The sequence below is a fragment of the Bombina bombina genome, unplaced genomic scaffold (genome assembly GCF_027579735.1).
Source record: "Bombina bombina isolate aBomBom1 unplaced genomic scaffold, aBomBom1.pri scaffold_422, whole genome shotgun sequence".
Lineage (NCBI taxonomy): Eukaryota > Metazoa > Chordata > Amphibia > Anura > Bombinatoridae > Bombina > Bombina bombina.
Genome location: NW_026511779.1, coordinates 108,678 through 128,069, shown reverse-complemented (window position 1 = coordinate 128,069; position 19,392 = coordinate 108,678). Strand labels below are relative to the sequence as shown.

General features: G+C 41.3%; 1 protein-coding gene across 2 annotated transcripts in view; it reads right to left on the bottom strand.

The window, feature by feature from the left end:
* Window positions 1-19,392, bottom strand: part of SFXN2 (sideroflexin 2) — a 148,402-nt gene that overhangs the window by 30,718 nt on the left and 98,292 nt on the right. For both annotated transcript variants that reach the window (XM_053696711.1, XM_053696710.1), the window contains exons 6-7: window positions 14,962-15,047; window positions 7,337-7,397 (exon numbers count right to left, since the gene is read on the bottom strand). In XM_053696711.1, coding sequence (XP_053552686.1) covers window positions 7,337-7,397; window positions 14,962-15,047 — 147 coding nt within the window. The remainder of the gene's footprint in view (window positions 1-7,336; window positions 7,398-14,961; window positions 15,048-19,392) is intronic.

The window sequence follows — 19,392 nt, the reverse complement described above, 5'->3', positions numbered from 1 at the left end:
TACAGGTAACTTTGTATTTATTTTAGCTAGTTAGAATAGTTATTAAATAGTGATTAACTATTTAATAACTACCTAGCTAAAAGAAATACAAAATTACCTGTAAAATAAATCCTAACTTAAGTTACAATTAAACCTAATACTACACTATCATTAAATTAACTAAATAAACTACCTACAAAGAACTACAATGAAATACAATTACATAAACTAACTAAAGTACAAAAAATAAAAAAAGCTAAGTTACAAAAAATAAAAAATTAAGTTACAAACATGTTAAAAATATTACAACAATTTTAAGCTACTTACACCTAATCTAAGCCCCCTAATAAAATAACAAACCCCCCCAAAATAAAAAAAATCCCTACCCTATTCTAAATTACATAAATTTCAATGCTCTTTTACCTTACCAGCCCTTAAAAGGGCCATTTGTGGGGGCATGCCCCAAAAAGTTCAGCTCTTTTGCCTGTAAAATAAAAATACAACCCCCCCCCCAACATTAAAACCCACCACCCACATACCCCTAATCTAACCCAAACCCCCCTTACAAAAACCTAACACTAATCCCCTGAAGATCATCCTACCTTGAGTCGTCTTCACTCAGCCGAGCCACCGATGGAACTGAAGAGGGCATCCGGAACGGAAGAAGTTAATCCTCCAAGCGGCGCTGAAGAAATCTTCCATCCGATGAAGTCATCATCCAGGCGGCGCTGAAGAAGTCTTCGATCCGGCCGATGTCATCTTCAAAGAGGCGCTGAAGAGGTCTTCTATCCGGGCGAAGTCATCTTCCAAGCCGGGTCTTGAATCTTCCTTCCGCCGACGCGGAACCACCTTCTTCACCGACGGACTACGACGAATGACGGCTCCTTTAAGGGACGTCATCCAAGATGGCGTCCCCTCAATTCCGATTGGCTGATAGGATTCTATCAGCCAATCGGAATTAAGGTAGGAAAATCTGATTGGCTGATGGAATCAGCCAATCAGATTCAAGTTCAATCCGATTGGCTGATCCAATCAGCCAATCAGGTTGAGCTCGCATTCTATTGGCTGATCGGAACAGCCAATAGAATGCGAGCTCAATCTGATTGGCTGATTGGATCAGCCAATCGGATTGAACTTGAATCTGATTGGCTGATTCCATCAGCCAATCAGATTTTCCTACCTTAATTCCGATTGGCTGATAGAATCCTATCAGCCAATCGGAATTGAGGGGACGCCATCTTGGATGACGTCCCTTAAAGGAGCCGTCATTCGTCGTAGTCCGTCGGTGAAGAAGGTGGTTCCGCGTCGGCGGAAGGAAGATTCAAGACCCGGCTTGGAAGATGACTTCGCCCGGATAGAAGACCTCTTCAGCGCCTCTTTGAAGATGACATCGGCCGGATCGAAGACTTCTTCAGCGCCGCCTGGATGATGACTTCATCGGATGGAAGATTTCTTCAGCGCCGCTTGGAGGATTAACTTCTTCCGTTCCGGATGCCCTCTTCAGTTCCATCGGTGGCTCGGCTGAGTGAAGACGACTCAAGGTAGGATGATCTTCAGGGGATTAGTGTTAGGTTTTTGTAAGGGGGGTTTGGGTTAGATTAGGGGTATGTGGGTGGTGGGTTTTAATGTTGGGGGGGGGTTGTATTTTTATTTTACAGGCAAAAGAGCTGAACTTTTTGGGGCATGCCCCCACAAATGGCCCTTTTAAGGGCTGGTAAGGTAAAAGAGCATTGAAATTTATGTAATTTAGAATAGGGTAGGGATTTTTTTTATTTTGGGGGGGTTTGTTATTTTATTAGGGGGCTTAGATTAGGTGTAAGTAGCTTAAAATTGTTGTAATATTTTTAACATGTTTGTAACTTAATTTTTTATTTTTTGTAACTTAGCTTTTTTTATTTTTTGTACTTTAGTTAGTTTATGTAATTGTATTTCATTGTAGTTCTTTGTAGGTAGTTTATTTAGTTAATTTAATGATAGTGTAGTATTAGGTTTAATTGTAACTTAAGTTAGGATTTATTTTACAGGTACATTTCTCTTTATTTTAGCTAGGTAAGCTATTAAATAGTTAATAACTATTTAATAGTTATTGTACATGGTTAAAATAAATTGAAAGGTACCTGTAAAATAAAAATAAATCCTAAGATAGCTAGAATATAATTATTATTTATATTGTAGCTATATTAGGGTTTATTTTAAAGGTAAGTATTTAGTTTTAAATAGGATTCATTTAGTTAATAAGAGTTAATTTATTTAGATTTATTTAATTAATATTTAAGTTAGGGGGGCGTTATGGTTAGGGTTAGACTTAGGTTTAGGGGTTAATCATTTTATTACAGTGGCGGCGGCGTAGTGGGGGGCAGGATAGGGGTTAATAAATTTATTATAGGTGGCGACGGTGTAGGGGGGGCAGATTAGGGGTTAATAAATGTATTATAGGTGGCGACGGTGTAGGGGGGGCAGGATAGGGGTTAATACATTTAATATAGGTTGCGGCGGGTTCAGGGAGCGGCGGGTTAGGGGTTAATACATTTATTATAGTTGCGGTGGGCTCCGGGAGCGGCAGTTTAGGGGTTAATATGTATAGAGTAGCTTGCGGTGGGCTCCGGGAGCGGCGGTTTAGGGGGTAATAACTTTATTTAGTTGCGGCGGTGTAGGGGGGGTCAGATTAGTGGTGTTTAGACTCGGGGTACATGTTAGGGTGTTAGGTGTAGACAGCTCCCATAGGAATCAATGGGATGTCTGTCAGCAGCGAACTTGTACTTTCGCTATGGTCAGACTCCCATTGATTCCTATGGGATCCGCCGCCTCCAGGCTGGCGCTTTGAAAACCAGGTACGCTGGGCCGTAAAAGTGCCGAGCGTACCTGCTAGTTTTTTGATAGCTAGCAAAAGTAGTGAGAATGTGCCGCACTTGTGTGCGGAACATCTGGAGTGACGTAAGAATCGATCTGTGTCGGACTGAGTCCGGCGGATCGAAGCTTACGTCACAAAATTCTACTTTTGCCTGTCTCGAGCCTTTGATAACTAAGGCGTATCAGCCTCGCCACAAATACGCTGCGGAATACGCAGCGTATTTGAGGTTGACGGCTTGATAACTAGGCCCCTATGTGTTCAATATAACAGCAGGAACTTTGTGTCTTATCACAAATATATCTAAACAGAAAAGTAATATTTAGGAGGAGCACTTGTGTAGAAGGGCTGGTATATATACAATAATTGTGCGACAGCGGACTGGGTGATAAATATCTGTAAAGCACAGCGATATACTATTATAAACAAATAAAGAAATGGATAATATACAATTTAAGACAATTTATTAAAACAATTCTAAAAGAGGGGAAGTCTCCCCGGACAGGCGTGATAATGGTGGCCAATGGGCTAACTGGCAATATTATGGGAAAATTATTCGAGGAAATGTTCAAAAAAATAAAATATACCTCAATGGGAGGCAATAAATGAAAAGTACCTTATAAAGATAGGAAATAGTGGCAATAGCTCTCTTTAAAAAATCCTCTGTGTATCCAGGGAAAAGAAACTTGCGGTGCAGATTTAAGATGCTGTCACTTTTGAGAATGTAGCGGTCTGTGGACGTGACTGCATATACAGTTGGATCAGTAGCGTGAAGATTTTAGCAATCAGGCTTATTTTTCGTGGTGCGGTTCTGGACAGCCGTTCTGAGTAGATCCAGTTATACTTAGATAGAAGTTGACTGGTGTGTGTTACTCACAGGAGCAGCTGACAGCTGTTTTTGCCAGCTGAGTCTAATCAGCGTCTCTGTGGGTCCGCCGTTGGGTGTTGGAGTCAAAGGGCACCAAATAAAAAGTGCAAATTGTGAAAAATACCGTAGTATAATATTAAGACTAAAAGTAATTGCCACTGATAGTGGCTGCAGGTGGCTATATACAAGCCAAAATGTCCAAAAGCAGGGTGTAGAAATAAATAATGTCTGTTTCAGATATTTATAACCCAGTCCACTGTCGTACAATTATTGTATATATACCAGCCCTTCTACACAAGTGTTCCTCCTAAATATTACTTTTCTGTTTAGATATATTTGTGATAAGACACAAAGTTCCTGCTGTTATATTGAACACATAGTATCCAGCTGTTAATATGTACACGCTAAATTCAGTGTATATACACATTTCCTACTTCCACCCTAGCTTATTAGCGCTGACACTTCTCTTTTATCTAACTTTAATTTTATTTATCCTGGAGGGGATATTCTAGTGTCGGCTGGGTCCTTCAGTGTCTAGGGCGGTCTCTCTCTGTTTACGCAACTAGCGTCATAACAAGCGCAACTTCGCGCCAAAAGAAGTAACGTCAACAAAGACGCAGGAAATTATGAGATTTGCGCCACCATAGACGCAACTTTGCAGAATTTTTTTTTTTGCACCACGAATGACGCAATAAAAAACGGCATTTTGTGTTCTTTGCGAGCCTAGTTTGCCCGCGACAATTTGGAAAACAAAGTCAAGAAGAACTGGAACCCCAGGTAAGAAAAATAATCTTCCCAAACAATTTCCAAACTGAAATGGATAGTCTGCAAAAAAAGGGAAATATACATAGACCTGACTCATGGCAAATATAAGCAGACACATATATTTAAAACTTTACAATATAAGATAAAGTGCCAAACATAGCTGAGTGTGTCTTAAAAGAAGATGATACATACTAACCAGAAGACACCCATCCACAAATAGCAGACAGCCAAACCAGTACTGAAAAATATCAGCAGAGGTAATGGTATAAGAATATAACATCGATCTGAGAAGGGAGGCAGGGGACGAATCCCTGCGACTGATTACAGAGAGCCTTTGAATAGATTTCCCATGGGTGAAACCATAAAATCATCAGGCAATACTCCCTTCACATCCCTCTGACAAACACTGTACTCTGAGAGGAATTGGGCTTCAGAATGCTTAGAAGCGCCTATCACAGAAGAAATCAAGCACAACTTGCTTCACCACCTCCATAGGAGGCAAAGTTTGTAAAACTAAGGTATGAGTGTGGTGGGAGGTGTATTTATAGGCATTTTGAGGTATGGGAAACTTTGCCCCCTCCTGGTGGGAATGTATATCCCATTTGTCAGTAGCTCATGGACTCTTGCCACTTACAAGAAAGAAAACACACATTTTTATTGTAGTGTAGCTGCCCCCACCTCATTTACCCCCCTCCCAAATCAATTTCCCACCCTCTAATCCCACCTCCACTCCTACCCCCTCCTTTCCCATACCCTGCCACTCTGAGGGTTCTTTTTCTGTAGCATAGCGGTCCCGCCCCTCCTGCCCACCTCCTGTCCCCTTCCAGCGATGTGCCGCTCACCGGCCTCCCTCCTTACCCTCCCACACCACCAATGATCGGCACCACCGCTGCCCGACGAAGAAAGGGCCACAGAGTGGCCCTCTCTGCATCAGTACCTCTGCCCTTCTATTTCTGCACTGCCACACTCGCAGCAGAGAGAGGCCCAGGACAGCAGCGTCGTACAGGGTACGACGCTGGTCTTTAAGGGCTTAATGACCAGCGCCGTATGGCGCTGGTCGTTAAGGAGTTAATCCCTGTAACTGCCTGCCCCTACTGCACCCACCAGCCAAGTTGTGTCACTCACCCCAGAATATATATATCAGTTACCATTCAGCAACAAAGTGATACTAAACAAATTCTATTTTAGTCTTCTAAAAGTCTTCTTTTTATTTTTAAAAAACACACCAATATTCGCACCACATGCATGCAGTGCTGATCTAGGAGCTGACACAGATGATGATTGGTAAGTATGCTCTGTGGTCTGTGTGTGTGCACTCAGCTCTGCTAAAATGTAAAAATAGGTTTAAATATTCTTTTTGTAAAATACATTTGTGTTTTCAATATTATGTTGTGGCAATACAGTACCTTTGCCTTAATAGATAAAGGCGTCCTTTTGTCTTTTGCTTAAAGGGGCATTAAACTGCTGTGCACAACTACAAACAAATAGTAACTACTCACTATGTTATTGCATTTCATCCTGTTCCTGCTGCTCTTTACAAATCAGTTCTCCTGTTTTAATATATGAAGCTCCGCTTGTTGTACTGGGGGCTGACATTTTGGAGCTCAGGTATTCTCACAGCCTGTGACATAAGCTGTGCACACTCACAGAACAGTAATATTGCCTATTAGATCTCTGGTTAATTTTCTAAAAGTGCCCCAAACGCCCTCAAAATAAAGGGAATTATAGTTTTTTATTAAAAAAAAAAAAATGAAGGCACTTTTGGGGCTTTAAAGTTGACGGGTATGGTGTGTTAGAAAAAAAAAAAAACGGCACTGAAAAGTGCCTTTACATTGGTCTATGGGAACTGTATGTTCCCAGTAAATATATATGTATATGCTTATATACATAAATATTATGTGTTAATATGTGTATATATACACATAAATATATATATATATATAATCATATACATATATATTTAAAAATACCCCCTTCGTTTAGGTTCTGAGTCGCCTTTGATGGCATCAGAACGAGGCTCCCATTGGAGTCTATGGAAGCGCGCTCTCATGAGCCCAATGCTTCCTAGCAATGCAAACTCTTGGTTGCACTCGCATTGTGCTTAACTTGTAATACCAGCACACATTAGCGTGCGCTGGTATTATAAAGTGGAGCGTTATTTAGCGCTCCACTTGTAATCTAGCCCTTAGTCAGGAACAGAGGGGTTGTGGGTCGATTTTGGTAGAAAACACTTAAATAGGAAAGAACTGTCCTTAAAATGGCTGCTCACTGTGGAGAAATGTATGTTGGATATTCCTGTAGCACGTCATAGGGAGGGCTGATCGTGGGTCTAACGCAACTCTAGAAACTATGTCTGCCATACTGATACACAGCTTCTAGTGACTTATATTGCCTTTGTTTTTAATCTTCTAATGTGAAGTAATTAGAGGTCCCTACTATCCAGTGGATCAATGTTTCTCAACTCCAAACTTCAAGGCCCCTTAACAGGCCAGATTTTCATGATATCAACTAAATTTTCCAATTTACATATATGATCAATTTTGCTTAGTTCTCTTGGTGTCCTTTATTAAAGAGTAATCCCAAGTGTGCTCAGAACAGTGCTTGTGTCTTTAGCCATCTGGCAGCAGTGTTTGTAACAATGTTCATAGCAATGCTATACATAGTTGTACACATGACTGCCATAGACACGTGCACACTCCTAAATTCCTATCAGTTAACCTAGCTTTACTTTTTAACAAAGGATACCAAGAGAACAAAGCAAATTACATAATAGAAGTAAATTGGAAAGTTATTTAAAACTGCATGCTCTACACTAAAACTGCTAAACTTCTGTTTACAACTTGCTATAAAATCCTGAGGAAGATTTATAGTCTTACCCTTGAGTATCCCAATTTATTGTCATTTTCGTCAGTGACTGCGATTCCATTAAGTATTTCCCTAATCAAAACACAAAAAATATGATGTCAGTAAAGCCACCAAAAATATACAGTGTTTAGATAGTATTGCATTTGATACCTAATGAATCAGTGTATTGTGCATTCAGTACTACAGTTATGTGTGGGGGTTACTTTCTGATTTTCTTTCATAGAAAAGTTTTTTTGCAAAATAAACCATCTGTTCTGGACAAAGTATAGATGAAGGAATTTATACTTAAAGGGACATAATAGTCAAGTAAGTGCATTCCAGTTCTGAATAAATGCATTTTAGCAATACACTTGTATTTACAAAAATGTTTCTAGTAAATGTTAATTACTGGTTTAGAGGCAGGTGCTACTGTGCAGAGAGCATATGTACATATTCCCTGACCACACACATTCGACCTCAAACAGCTGGCTGTGCCATGCACCGCATTTGCGATAACACACACTGAGTCATTACCAATGCATACTTGGCGCCACTGGAGGAGTTTTTGAATGAGGGTGCAGAGGGCTTATATACATATGCCCCTAGTAAAGTAAAGCTATAGCTGAGACTGAGTCATTTTATACTGTGAAAATGGTTATACAGACATTTCAGTATTGAGTACTAAGTCCCTTTCAACTGATTAATAACATTTGTTAAAGCAAGCTGAAAAGCACATATGTTTTATGTTTACAGTGAAGTGTTTTTTTGCATATATGCTGGATACAGATGCTGAAGTATTTAAAAAAATAAAATAAAAAAGTCAGTAAAGTAGCCCAAGCTAACATTTCTCAGGGAGAAGGTTCTTTAAGTTTGAAGCATTAACCAAATTACAATATACAAGTTTGCTGAATCACATTTTTAGAGAGTGTGACACGCTATTTCGAGTGTCTTCTCCAGATCCTACTTTCAGAGCCTGCATTTTGCAACATGGTCCAAGTTTGGGAACGGTATTCTGTTTCGCTTCCCATAGCCCTCCCTACCCACAAGTGAAATTGGGGGCTACCCAGCCATGTCTTAAGCTCATCTCAACCTTCCCCTGACCAACAACTGTCCTGAATCCACCTTCAGTCTTGGATACTATATGCAATATTGCATTTTACATGATGGAACTAACAAAGTATTTGTAACAGATTATACAATTGTATATAGTTTGCTCTGATCTGTGTTGTGTCCGTTTTCTTGCTCTATATCGGTGGCAGGTAATCAGAATCCTGATATATTTAGATTTATCTTACTTTATTTAAGACAATAAATTGGTCTCCTGGTAACAGATACTCTGCCTTCCCCCTTTGTACTCTAATTTTACATGATGGTCCTGACTTGAACGCTTTGTCCAGCTGTCCCTCATTACCATAGCTATGTTCAGGTTTCAAAGTGAAACAGGGGACCATCTAAAACCTTTCCAGAAATGTCTAACTGCCTACAGACCACCCGGCTATGTCCATGGATCACCCTAGGTCTGCCCCCGAGGAACCCCTAGTCTCTGCACTAAGCCTTACAGCCCCGGGTTTAAACAAACAAGGAAGTAATATGCTTAAAAAAAAAAACAAAAAAAACAAAACAATTTATGCTTACCTGATAAATGTATTTCTCTTGTAGTGTGTTCAGTCCACGGGTCATCCATTACTTATGGGATATATTCTCCTTCCCAACAGGAAATTGCAAGAGGATCACCCAAGCAGAGCTGCTATATAGCTCCTCCCCTCACATGTCATATCCAGTCATTCGACCGAAACAAGACGAGAAAGGAGAAACTATAGGGTGCAGTGGTGACTGGAGTTATAATTTAAAATTTAGAACCTGCCTCAAATAGACAGGGCGGGCCGTGGACTGAACACACTACAAGAGAAATAAATTTATCAGGTAAGCATAAATTATGTTTTCTCTTGTTAAGTGTGTTCAGTCCACGGGTCATCCATTACTTATGGGATACCAATACCAAAGCTAAAGTACACGGATGATGGGAGGGACAAGGCAGGAACATTAAACAGAAGGAACCACTGTCTGTAGAACCTTTCTCCCAAAAACAGCCTCCGAAGAAGCAAAAGTGTCAAATTTGTAAAATTTGGAAAAAGTATGAAGGGAAGACCAAGTTGCAGCCTTGCAAATCTGTTCAACAGAGGCCTCATTCTTAAAAGCCCAGGTGGAAGCCACAGCTCTAGTGGAATGAGCTGTAATTCTTTCAGGAGGCTGCTGTCCAACAGTCTCATAGGCTAAGCGTATTATGCTACGAAGCCAAAAAGAGAGAGAGGTAGCCGAAGCCTTTTGACCTCTCCTCTGTCCAGAGTAGACGACAAACAGAGAAGAAGTTTGTCAAAAATCTTTAGTTGCCTGTAAGTAGAACTTCAGGGCACGGACCACGTCTAGATTATGCAAAAGACGTTCCTTCTTTGAATAAGGATTAGGACATAAGGATGGAACAACAATCTCTTGATTGATATTCTTGTTAGAAACAACCTTAGGTAAAAACCCAGGTTTAGTACGCAGGACTACCTTGTCTGAATGAAATGTCAGATAAGGAGAATCACAATGGAAGGCAGATAACTCAGAGACTCTTCGAGCCGAGGAAATAGCCATCAAAAACAGAACTTTCCAAGATAAAAGCTTAATATCAATGGAATGAACGGGTTCATACGGAACACCCTGAAGAACTTTAAGAACCAAGTTTAAGCTCCACGGAGGAGCAACAGCTTTAAACACAGGCTTAATCCTAGCCAAAGCCTGACAAAAAGCCTGGACGTCTGGATTCTCTGCCAGACGCTTGTGTAAAAGAATAGACAGAGCAGAAATCTGTCCCTTTAGTGAACTAGCGGATAAGCCCTTTTCTAAACCCTCTTGTAGAAAAGACAATATCCTAGGAATCCTAACCTTACTCCATGAGTAACTCTTGGATTCACACCAATATAAATATTTACGCCATATCTTGTGGTAAATTTTTCTGGTAACAGGTTTCCGAGCCTGTATTAATGTATCAATAACCGATTCCGAAAACCCACGCTTTGATAGAATCAAGCGTTCAATTTCCAAGCAGTCAGCCTCAGAGAAATTAGGTTTGGATGGTTGAAAGGACCCTGAGTTAGAAGGTCCTGCCTCAGGGGTAGAGACCATGGTGGACAGGACGACATGTCCACTAGGTCTGCATACCAGGTCCTGCATGGCCACGCAGGCGCTATCAGAATCACCGATGCTCTCTCCTGTTTGATCCTGGCAATCAGTCGAGGTAGCAACGGAAAAGGTGGAAACACATAAGCTATGTTGAAAACCCAAGGGGCTGCTAGTGCATCTACCAGCACCGCTCCCGGGTCCCTGGACCTGGATCCGTAACAAGGAAGCTTGGCGTTCTGGCGAGATGCCATGAAATCCAGATCCGGTTTGCCCCAACGATGAATCAGTTGAGCAAATACCTCCGGGTGAAGTTCCCACTCCCCCGGATGAAAAGTCTGGCGACTTAGAAAATCCGCCTCCCAGTTCTCCACGCCTGGGATGTAGATCGCTGACAGGTGGCAAGAGTGAGACTCTGCCCAGCGAAATATCTTCGAGACTTCCAACATCGCTAGGGAACTCCTGGTTCCCCCTTGATGATTGATGTAAGCCACAGTCGTGATGTTGTCCGACTGAAATCTGATGAACCTCAGTGTTGCTAACTGAGGCCAAGCTAGAAGAGCATTGAATATTGCTCTTAATTCTAGAATGTTTATTGGGAGGAGTTTCTCCTCCTAAGTCCACGATCCCTGAGCCTTCAGGGAGTGCCAGACTGCTCCCCAGCCTAGTAGGCTGGCATCTGTTGTTACAATCGTCCAATCTGGTCTGCGAAAAGTCATTCCTTTGGACAGATGAACCCGTGACAACCACCAGAGAAGAGAATCTCTGGTCTCCTGGTCCAGATTTAGCAAAGGGGACAGATCTGAGTAATCCCCGTTCCATTGACTTAGCATGCATAGTTGCAGCGGTCTGAGATGTAGGCGCGCAAATGGCACTATGTCCATTGCCGCGACCATTAAGCCGATTACTTCCATGCACTGAGCTACTGATGGGCTTGGAATGGAGTAAAGGACACGGCAAGCATTGAGAAAAGGGACCCTTGTGAGTGGTAACAGAGAACTCTTTTCCATGTTCACTTTCCACCCATGCGACCTCAGAAATGCTAGAACTATCTCTGTATGAGACTTTGCATTTTGAAAACTTGACGCTTGTATCAGAATGTCGTCTAGGTACGGAGCCACCGCTATGCCTCGTGGTCTTAGTACCGCCAGAAGAGAGCCCAGAACCTTTGTAAAAATTCTCGGGGCCGTAGCTAACCTGAAGGGAAGCGCTACAAACTGGTAATGCCTGTCTAGAAAGGCAAACCTTAGGTACCGATAATGATCTTTGTGAATCGGTATGTGAAGGTAGGCCTCCTTTAAATCCACTGTGGTCATATATTGACCCTCTTGGATCATGGGTAGGATGGTCCGAATGGTTTCCATCTTGAACGATGGAACCCTTAGGAATTTGTTTAAGATTTTTAAATCTAAGATTGGTCTGAAGGTTCCCTCTTTCTTGGGAACCACAAACAGATTTGAATAAAACCCTTGCCCCTGTTCCGTCCGCAGAACTGGGTGGATCACTCCCATCACTAAGAGGTCTTGTACACATTGTAGAAATGCCTCTTTCTTTAGTAGGTTTGTTGATAACCTTGACAGATGAAACCTCCCTTGTGGAGGAGAAGTTTTGAAATCCAGAAGGTATCCCTGAGATATAATCTCCAACGTCCAGGGATCCTGTACATCTCTTGCCCAAGCCTGGGCGAAGAGAGAAAGTCTGCCCCCCACTAGATCCGTCTCCGGAAAGGGGGCCCTGTCTTCATGCTGTCCTAGGGGCGGAAGTGGGCTTTCTGGCCTGCTTGCCCTTGTTCCATGACTGGTTGCCTTTCCAACCCTGTCTGTAACGAGCAGTAGTTCCTTCCTGTTTTGGAGCGGAGGAAGTTGATGCTGCTCCTGCCTTGAAATTACGAAAGGCACGAAAATTAGACTGTTTGGCCTTTGATTTGGCCCTGTCCTGAGGAAGGGTGTGGCCCTTACCTCCAGTAATGTCAGCAATAATTTCCTTCAAGCCGGGCCCGAATAAGGTCTGCCCTTTGAAAGGAATGTTTAGTAGTTTAGACTTAGAAGTTACATCTGCTGACCAGGATTTAAGCCATAGCGCTCTGCGCGCCTGTATGGCGAATCCGGAATTCTTAGCCGTAAGTTTGGTTAAATGCACTACGGCATCTGAAACAAACGCATTAGCCAGCTTAAGGGTTCTAATCTTGCTCAAAGACTCATCCAATGGTGCTGTGCGAATCGCCTCTTCCAGAGACTCAAACCAGAATGCCGCTGCAGCAGTGACAGGTGCAATGCATGCAAGAGGCTGTAATATAAAACCTTGTTGAACAAACATTTTCTTAAGATAACCCTCTAATTTTTTATCCATTGGATCTGAGAAAGCACAGCTATCCTCCACCGGGATAGTGCTACGCTTGGCTAAAGTAGAAACTGCTCCCTCCACCTTAGGGACCGTCTGCCATAAGTCTCGCGTGGTGGCGTCTATAGGGAACATTTTTCTAAATATCGGAGGAGGGGAAAAAGGCACACCGGGTCTATCCCACTCCTTACTAATAATCTCTGTAAGCCTCTTTGGTATAGGAAAAACGTCAGTAACACACCGGTACCGCATAGTATTTATCCAGCCTACATAATTTCTCTGGGATTGCCACCGTGTCACAATCATTCAGAGCCGCTAGCACCTCCCCTAGCAACACGCGGAGGTTCTCAAGCTTAAATTTAAAATTTGAAATTTCTGAATCCGGTCTCCCCGAATCAGAACCGTCACCCACAGAATGAAGCTCTCCGTCCTCATGTTCTGCAAATTGTGATGCAGTATCAGACATGGCTCTTGTGTCATCGGCGCGCTCTGTCCTTAACCCAGAACTGTCGCGCTTGCCTCTTAACTCGGGCATATTGTATAATACTTCTTTCATAACATTAGCCATATCATGTAAAGTGATTTGTAAGGGCCTTGATGTACTTGGCGCCTCAATCTCACGCACCTCCAGGGCGGGAGACGAAGGTACTGACACGTGAGGAGAGTTAGACGGTATAACTTCCCCCTCGTTGTCTGGTGATAATTTCTTTATCGGTAGAGATTGACTTTTATTCAAAGTAATATCAATACAATTGGTACACATATTTCTATTGGGCTCCACATCGGCTTTTAAACATAATGAACAAGCAGATTCCTCTGTATCAGACATGTTTAAACAGACTAGCAATGAAGCTAGCAAGCTTGGAAATTACTTTCAATAAGTTCACAAGCAATATAAAAAACGCTGCAGCGCTTTTAAAAAAAAAAAAAAAACACAGTTGAATAACAAAGAACTAATTCAGTTATAGTCAACAATTCTTTAAATGTATTAATTAGCAGAGGATTGCACCCATTAGCAAAAGGATGATTAACCCCTCAGTACCCAAAAAAACGGATATCAAATTAATATTAAACGTTTTTATCACAGTCTAACACACTGTCACAGGTCTGCTGTGACTGATTACCTCCCTCAAAAAACGAATTTTGAAGACCCCTGAGCTCTCTAGAGACGTCCTGGAACAAGGAGGAAGAAGCAGGAAGACTGTGCTAGAATTTTAACTGCGCAACAAGGCGCTAAAAAAAGGCCCCTCCCGCTCATTTACAACAGTGGGAGACCTGATATAACGGTTTCTATGCAGAAATATACGTTAGCCATGTGGAAAAAAAGAAAAAATTTATGCCCAAAAGGATTTATCACCAAAGTACCTCACAAAAACGAATAACATGCCAGTAAACGTTTTTTTAAAAACAAACTTCTTTTAATGTCATGCAAAGTTATCACTAAGCCTGCTACCAGTCGCTTCCACTGCAGATAAGGCTTAAGCATTATTTCAGTATTAACAGTATTTTCTCAGTCAAATTCTAGTCCCTAGAAAATAACTCTACTGTGCATACATTTATCAGCCTGATACCAGTCACTACTACTGCATTAAAGGCTGTACTTACATCATATGGGTAACAGCAGTGTTTTCTTAGTCAATTCCATTCCCAGAAAATATTGTACTGCACATACCTCATTTGCGGAGGACCCCGCATGCTATTCCCATGTTCTGAAGTTACCCCACTCCTCAGAATGTCGAGAACAGCCAGTGGATCTTAGTTATGCCTGCTAAGATCATAGAAAAACGCAGGCAGTTTCTTCTTCCAAATACTGCCTGAGATAGAAAAACAGCACACTCCGGTGCCATTTAAAATAACAAACTTTTGATTGAAGAATAATTAAGTAAAAACTCCAACTCCTCCCGCGACCTCCTTCTTTAATGAGGGTTGCAAGAGAATGACTGGATATGACATGTGAGGGGAGGAGCTATATAGCAGCTCTGCTTGGGTGATCCTCTTGCAACTTCCTGTTGGGAAGGAGAATATATCCCATAAGTAATGGATGACTCGTGGACTGAACAGACTTAAAAAGAGAAAAAGAGTCTGGTCTTCATTTTTATTTTAACCTATGCTTTAATGACACAGTCATGTTATGAGGAGTAAATACCACACTTACTGCTGTCTCATCATAGGAATGTTCACACAATTAGCAGCCGCAACCGCAGCAAAGGGAACCCAGCGGGCTACTAAAGGAGGCGCTTTCTGAAAAGAATGGATAAAGAATTGTTTATAGTCAATAAAAATTAAAATGGTACAGTTTCTAGGTAGAAATGTTCACCATTATTTACATACGATTTACCTGATGGATGTCATTTTCCTTTAGGAGGTAATGATGAAATTATAAAGGTTTGAACTAACACAGTTTAATGCATTGAATATAACATATTAAATAAAAAAGCTGTGGGTATTTGAAGTGTTAGATAAAAATAATAATAATAAAACATTGACTATTATAATCACTTACCTGTGTTAACATTTATAGCCAACACAGAACCAATTCAGATATAATTTATTTGACCAGGCTCCTCAAGGGCAGTGGAAAACTCAGGAGATATACAGTATGAGCAGTTTTCAAGGGCAGGGGAAGGCATAGTGGGCAGCATTGTTGGAATGGAGTAGTACCAGAGTTTTAACACAGATAAGTGATTAATTTATAACTAAAAACTAACATCAAGAACCATCATTTTTATGATATGTAAATGAGGATCACTCTCCTACACAAATCACTACTTGGGATAGAGTACTAATTTGCTGACAAGGACAACTCCCAGACCTCTATTGGTGAACAGTAATTTTAATTAGGATAATATTTTAATATTATTTTAGCATTTCATAATTCTGCCAAGAAAATGTGCGTATTCACAGTTCATTGCATATCAAATAAAATGCTACAGTTACTGCTAAATTTAGACAAAAGTGTACTTACACTTAAAGGGACTGTAAAATTGTTTTTTCCCTTAATGTGTTACTAGTGAAATGTTATAACTGCCAAAGAGTACAAAATATATGAGTAATTGCTTCTTATTTTTGTATATGAAATAGCTAGTTCTGTTCTTTGAAACCATAACCCATTAATATAGTTTTTACTATGCATAGCTATGACGTACCTTGTTGATCGTGAGCAACCGTACTTCTGTAAAGGCAGAGACTTCTTAGTCATGTGACTACTAGATGTCCAATCCAGATCGCTCAATTACGGGAGGTTCTTTTCTTTCAGAGTGGTTTTGTTAGATACAGTGTATCTGATGTGTGAGAGCGGTTATTCTCTATATTCTGTTTAGTGAAGTACACTCGCAGTAAAGTCCTCTCGCAGGTAATTTCAGCTATTTAGTGGATATGTGGCTCCTGTACTCCTCACTGTTGTGGCTCCTGTACTGCTCACTGTTGTGGCTCCTGTACTGCTCACTGTTGTGGCTCCGGTACTGCTCACTGTTGTGGCTCCGGTACTGCTCACTGTTGTGGCTCCGGTACTGCTCACTGTTGTGGCTCCGGTACTGCTCACTGTTGTGGCTCCGGTACTGCTCACTGTTGTGGCTCCGGTACTGCTCACTGTTGTGGCTTCGGTACTGCTCACTGTTGTGGCTCCTGTACTGCTCACGGTTGTGTCTCCTGTACTGCTCACGGTTGTGGCTCCTGTACTGCTCACGGTTGTGGCTCTTGTACTGCTCACTGTTGTGGCTTCTTTACTGCTCACTGTTGTGGCTTCTGTACTGCTCACTGTTGTGGCTCCTGTACTGCTCACTGTTGTGGCTCCTGTACTGCTCACTGTTGTGGCTCCTGTACTGCTCACTGTTGTGGCTCCTGTACTGCTCACTGTTGTGGCTCCTGTACTGCTCACTGTTGTGGCTCCTGTACTGCTCACTGTTGTGGCTCCTGTACTGCTCACTGTTGTGGCTCCTGTACTGCTCACTGTTGTGGCTTCTGTACTGCTCACTGTTGTGGCTTCTGTACTGCTCACTGTTGTGGCTTCTGTACTGCTCACTGTTGTGGCTTCTGTACTGCTCACTGTTGTGGCTCCTGTACTGCTCACTGTTGTGGCTCCTGTACTGCTCACTGTTGTGGTTTCGGTACTGCTCACTGTTGTGGCTTCTGCACTGCTCACTGTTGTGGCTACTGTACTGCTCACTGTTGTGGCTCCTGTACTGCTCACTGTTGTGGTTTCGGTACTGCTCACTGTTGTGGCTTCTGCACTGCTCACTGTTGTGGCTACTGTACTGCTCACTGTTGTGGCTCCTGTACTGCTCACTGTTGTGGTTTCGGTACTGCTCACTGTTGTGGCTTCTGCACTGCTCACTGTTATGGCTTCTGCACTGCTCACTGTTATAACCTAACAACCTTCTAAGGAAAGCTTAATGTAGCTGTGAAGAGAAGCATATGTGTGCTATATTCAGAAGCGCTAGGGTATTTAAGCATAAAGTTAATACTCGTCGAATACAAAGTATAACTTGCACCTGTCCAGCTCCTGTAGCAAATATGCCTGTGGTGAGTTAGTGATCAAATCTACGCATTTCGGCAGCATTACCTGCCTTTATTAAGATGATCACTAACTGAACTAATGGTTCCTTTATACCCTTAACAGTGGTGTTGGCTTTTTGATTGATTGGGATCTTGTCCAAGTGCTGCGTAGTTTTATTTTTGCCTGTTTGTTGTTGGTTGCACATTTTTAGTAATTTGATTCTTGTCCACTCAGTGGATTGGTTTCCTTAAAAACTTGATGTGATTGTGGGATTTTTTGCAAGCAATTAATACCAATCATAGTAGGAGGTTTTCTTCAGAAACTGAGATAATCTTGGAATATCTTTGCGAGTCCATTTAGTAGTTGGAAATTTGTGAAAATATTGAACTTAAAATGCTACTATACATATATACAAGATCCAGATATCATTTACACATAGTGAAAAGATGTGAGATTGGATTCACAATTAGAACTATGATTAAAATGTAAATATAAAAAATTAAATAAACAAAAATACATTTGGGAAATGAAAAATAAAACAATTAAAGTAATTAAAAAGAAACTTGATTCTTTAGGGAATATCGTGTTGATATATAATCAGGGACTTATTTAAGTGTTATTCAGGTGCAAACTAATATTATAAGGATTTGAGAATTCCCTAGTGTTAAAGAAGACATATATTCTTGTACAAAATCAAGATACATATGTAGCGAATACAAAAAAGTGAAAAGTGTAAAAGAGGGTTGTGCAAAGCTTGAGTATTCAAATATTTAGTGTAGAAAGAGGTAAATAGTAAAACTAATAAAATTATTTGTAAAAATAGTGTATATATAATTGATAGATTGTGATATTATGTAAAAAATAATCTATGGTTAATGAAACTTGTAGTATGAAGATTTATTTCAATATAGTAATGCTGTGATACCATAAGATAATGTAGTGTATTATGGTATAGGGGATTTATATATTAGACATATGTATTGAATTAATATAGAATATTTAGATCTAGTTCATTGTTTAGACCCTTAGGGTGTAGTGCTTTGAAGTTAAAAATAATTTCTGCTTCCTTTTTCAAAAGGATTATTTCTATATTCCCCCCTCTAATATTGTTATGTATCTTAAAGATTCCCCAGTATTTAAAGCATTGCAAATCACCTTGAAGTATTTCTTTAAAGTGTTGGTAGAGTATAGTAGTATTCTTTTTCTGTTCAATTCTCCAGATGTGCTTCCTAATTTTATTGCTGAGAAATCTGCTCGTCTGACCAATATAATTTAGGTTGCACGAACATTAAATCATGACAGGGAAAAAAGCCCTCTATTCTTTCCCCTGTGAGACTCCTATCTACGTGGGTAGGAAGTAAGTTTAAGAAGTGATCAATTAAAGTTAATCTAAAATATCACTAACATTCAGGATCTGATTATAAAAGTGGAAAGTTTACCATCACTTTAATTGGCTTTAACTGACAACAACAATTAACAAGGATGTTAATTTGTTTTAAAAATGTTTACTGATAGGTAATGGCACGGTATGCAGATAATGGTCGGCAGGGCACGGTTTGTAGGTAATAGCTAGCAGGGCACGGTATGCAGGTAATGGTCAGCAGGGCACGGTATGCAGGTAATGGTCAGCAGGGCACGGTATGCAGGTAATGGTCAGCAGGGCACGGTATGCAGGTAATGGTCAGCAGGGCACGGTATGCAGGTAATGGTCAGCAGGACACGGTATGCAGGTAATGGTCAGCAGGGCACGGTATGTAGGTAATAGCCAGCAGGGCACAGTATGTAGGTAATGGCCAGCAGGGCACGGTATGTAGGTAATGGCCAGCAGGGCACGGTATGCAGGTAATGGTCAGCAGGGCACGGTATGCAGGTAATGGTCAGCAGGGCACGGTATGCAGGTAATGGCCAGCAGGGCACGGTATGTAGGTAATAGCCAGCAGGGCACGGTATGCAGGTAATGGTCAGCAGGGCACGGTATGCAGGTAATGGCCAGCAGGGCACGGTATGCAGGTAATGGCCAGCAGGGCACGGTATGCAGGTAATGGCCAGCAGGGCACGGTATGCAGGTAATGGTCAGCAGGGCACGGTATG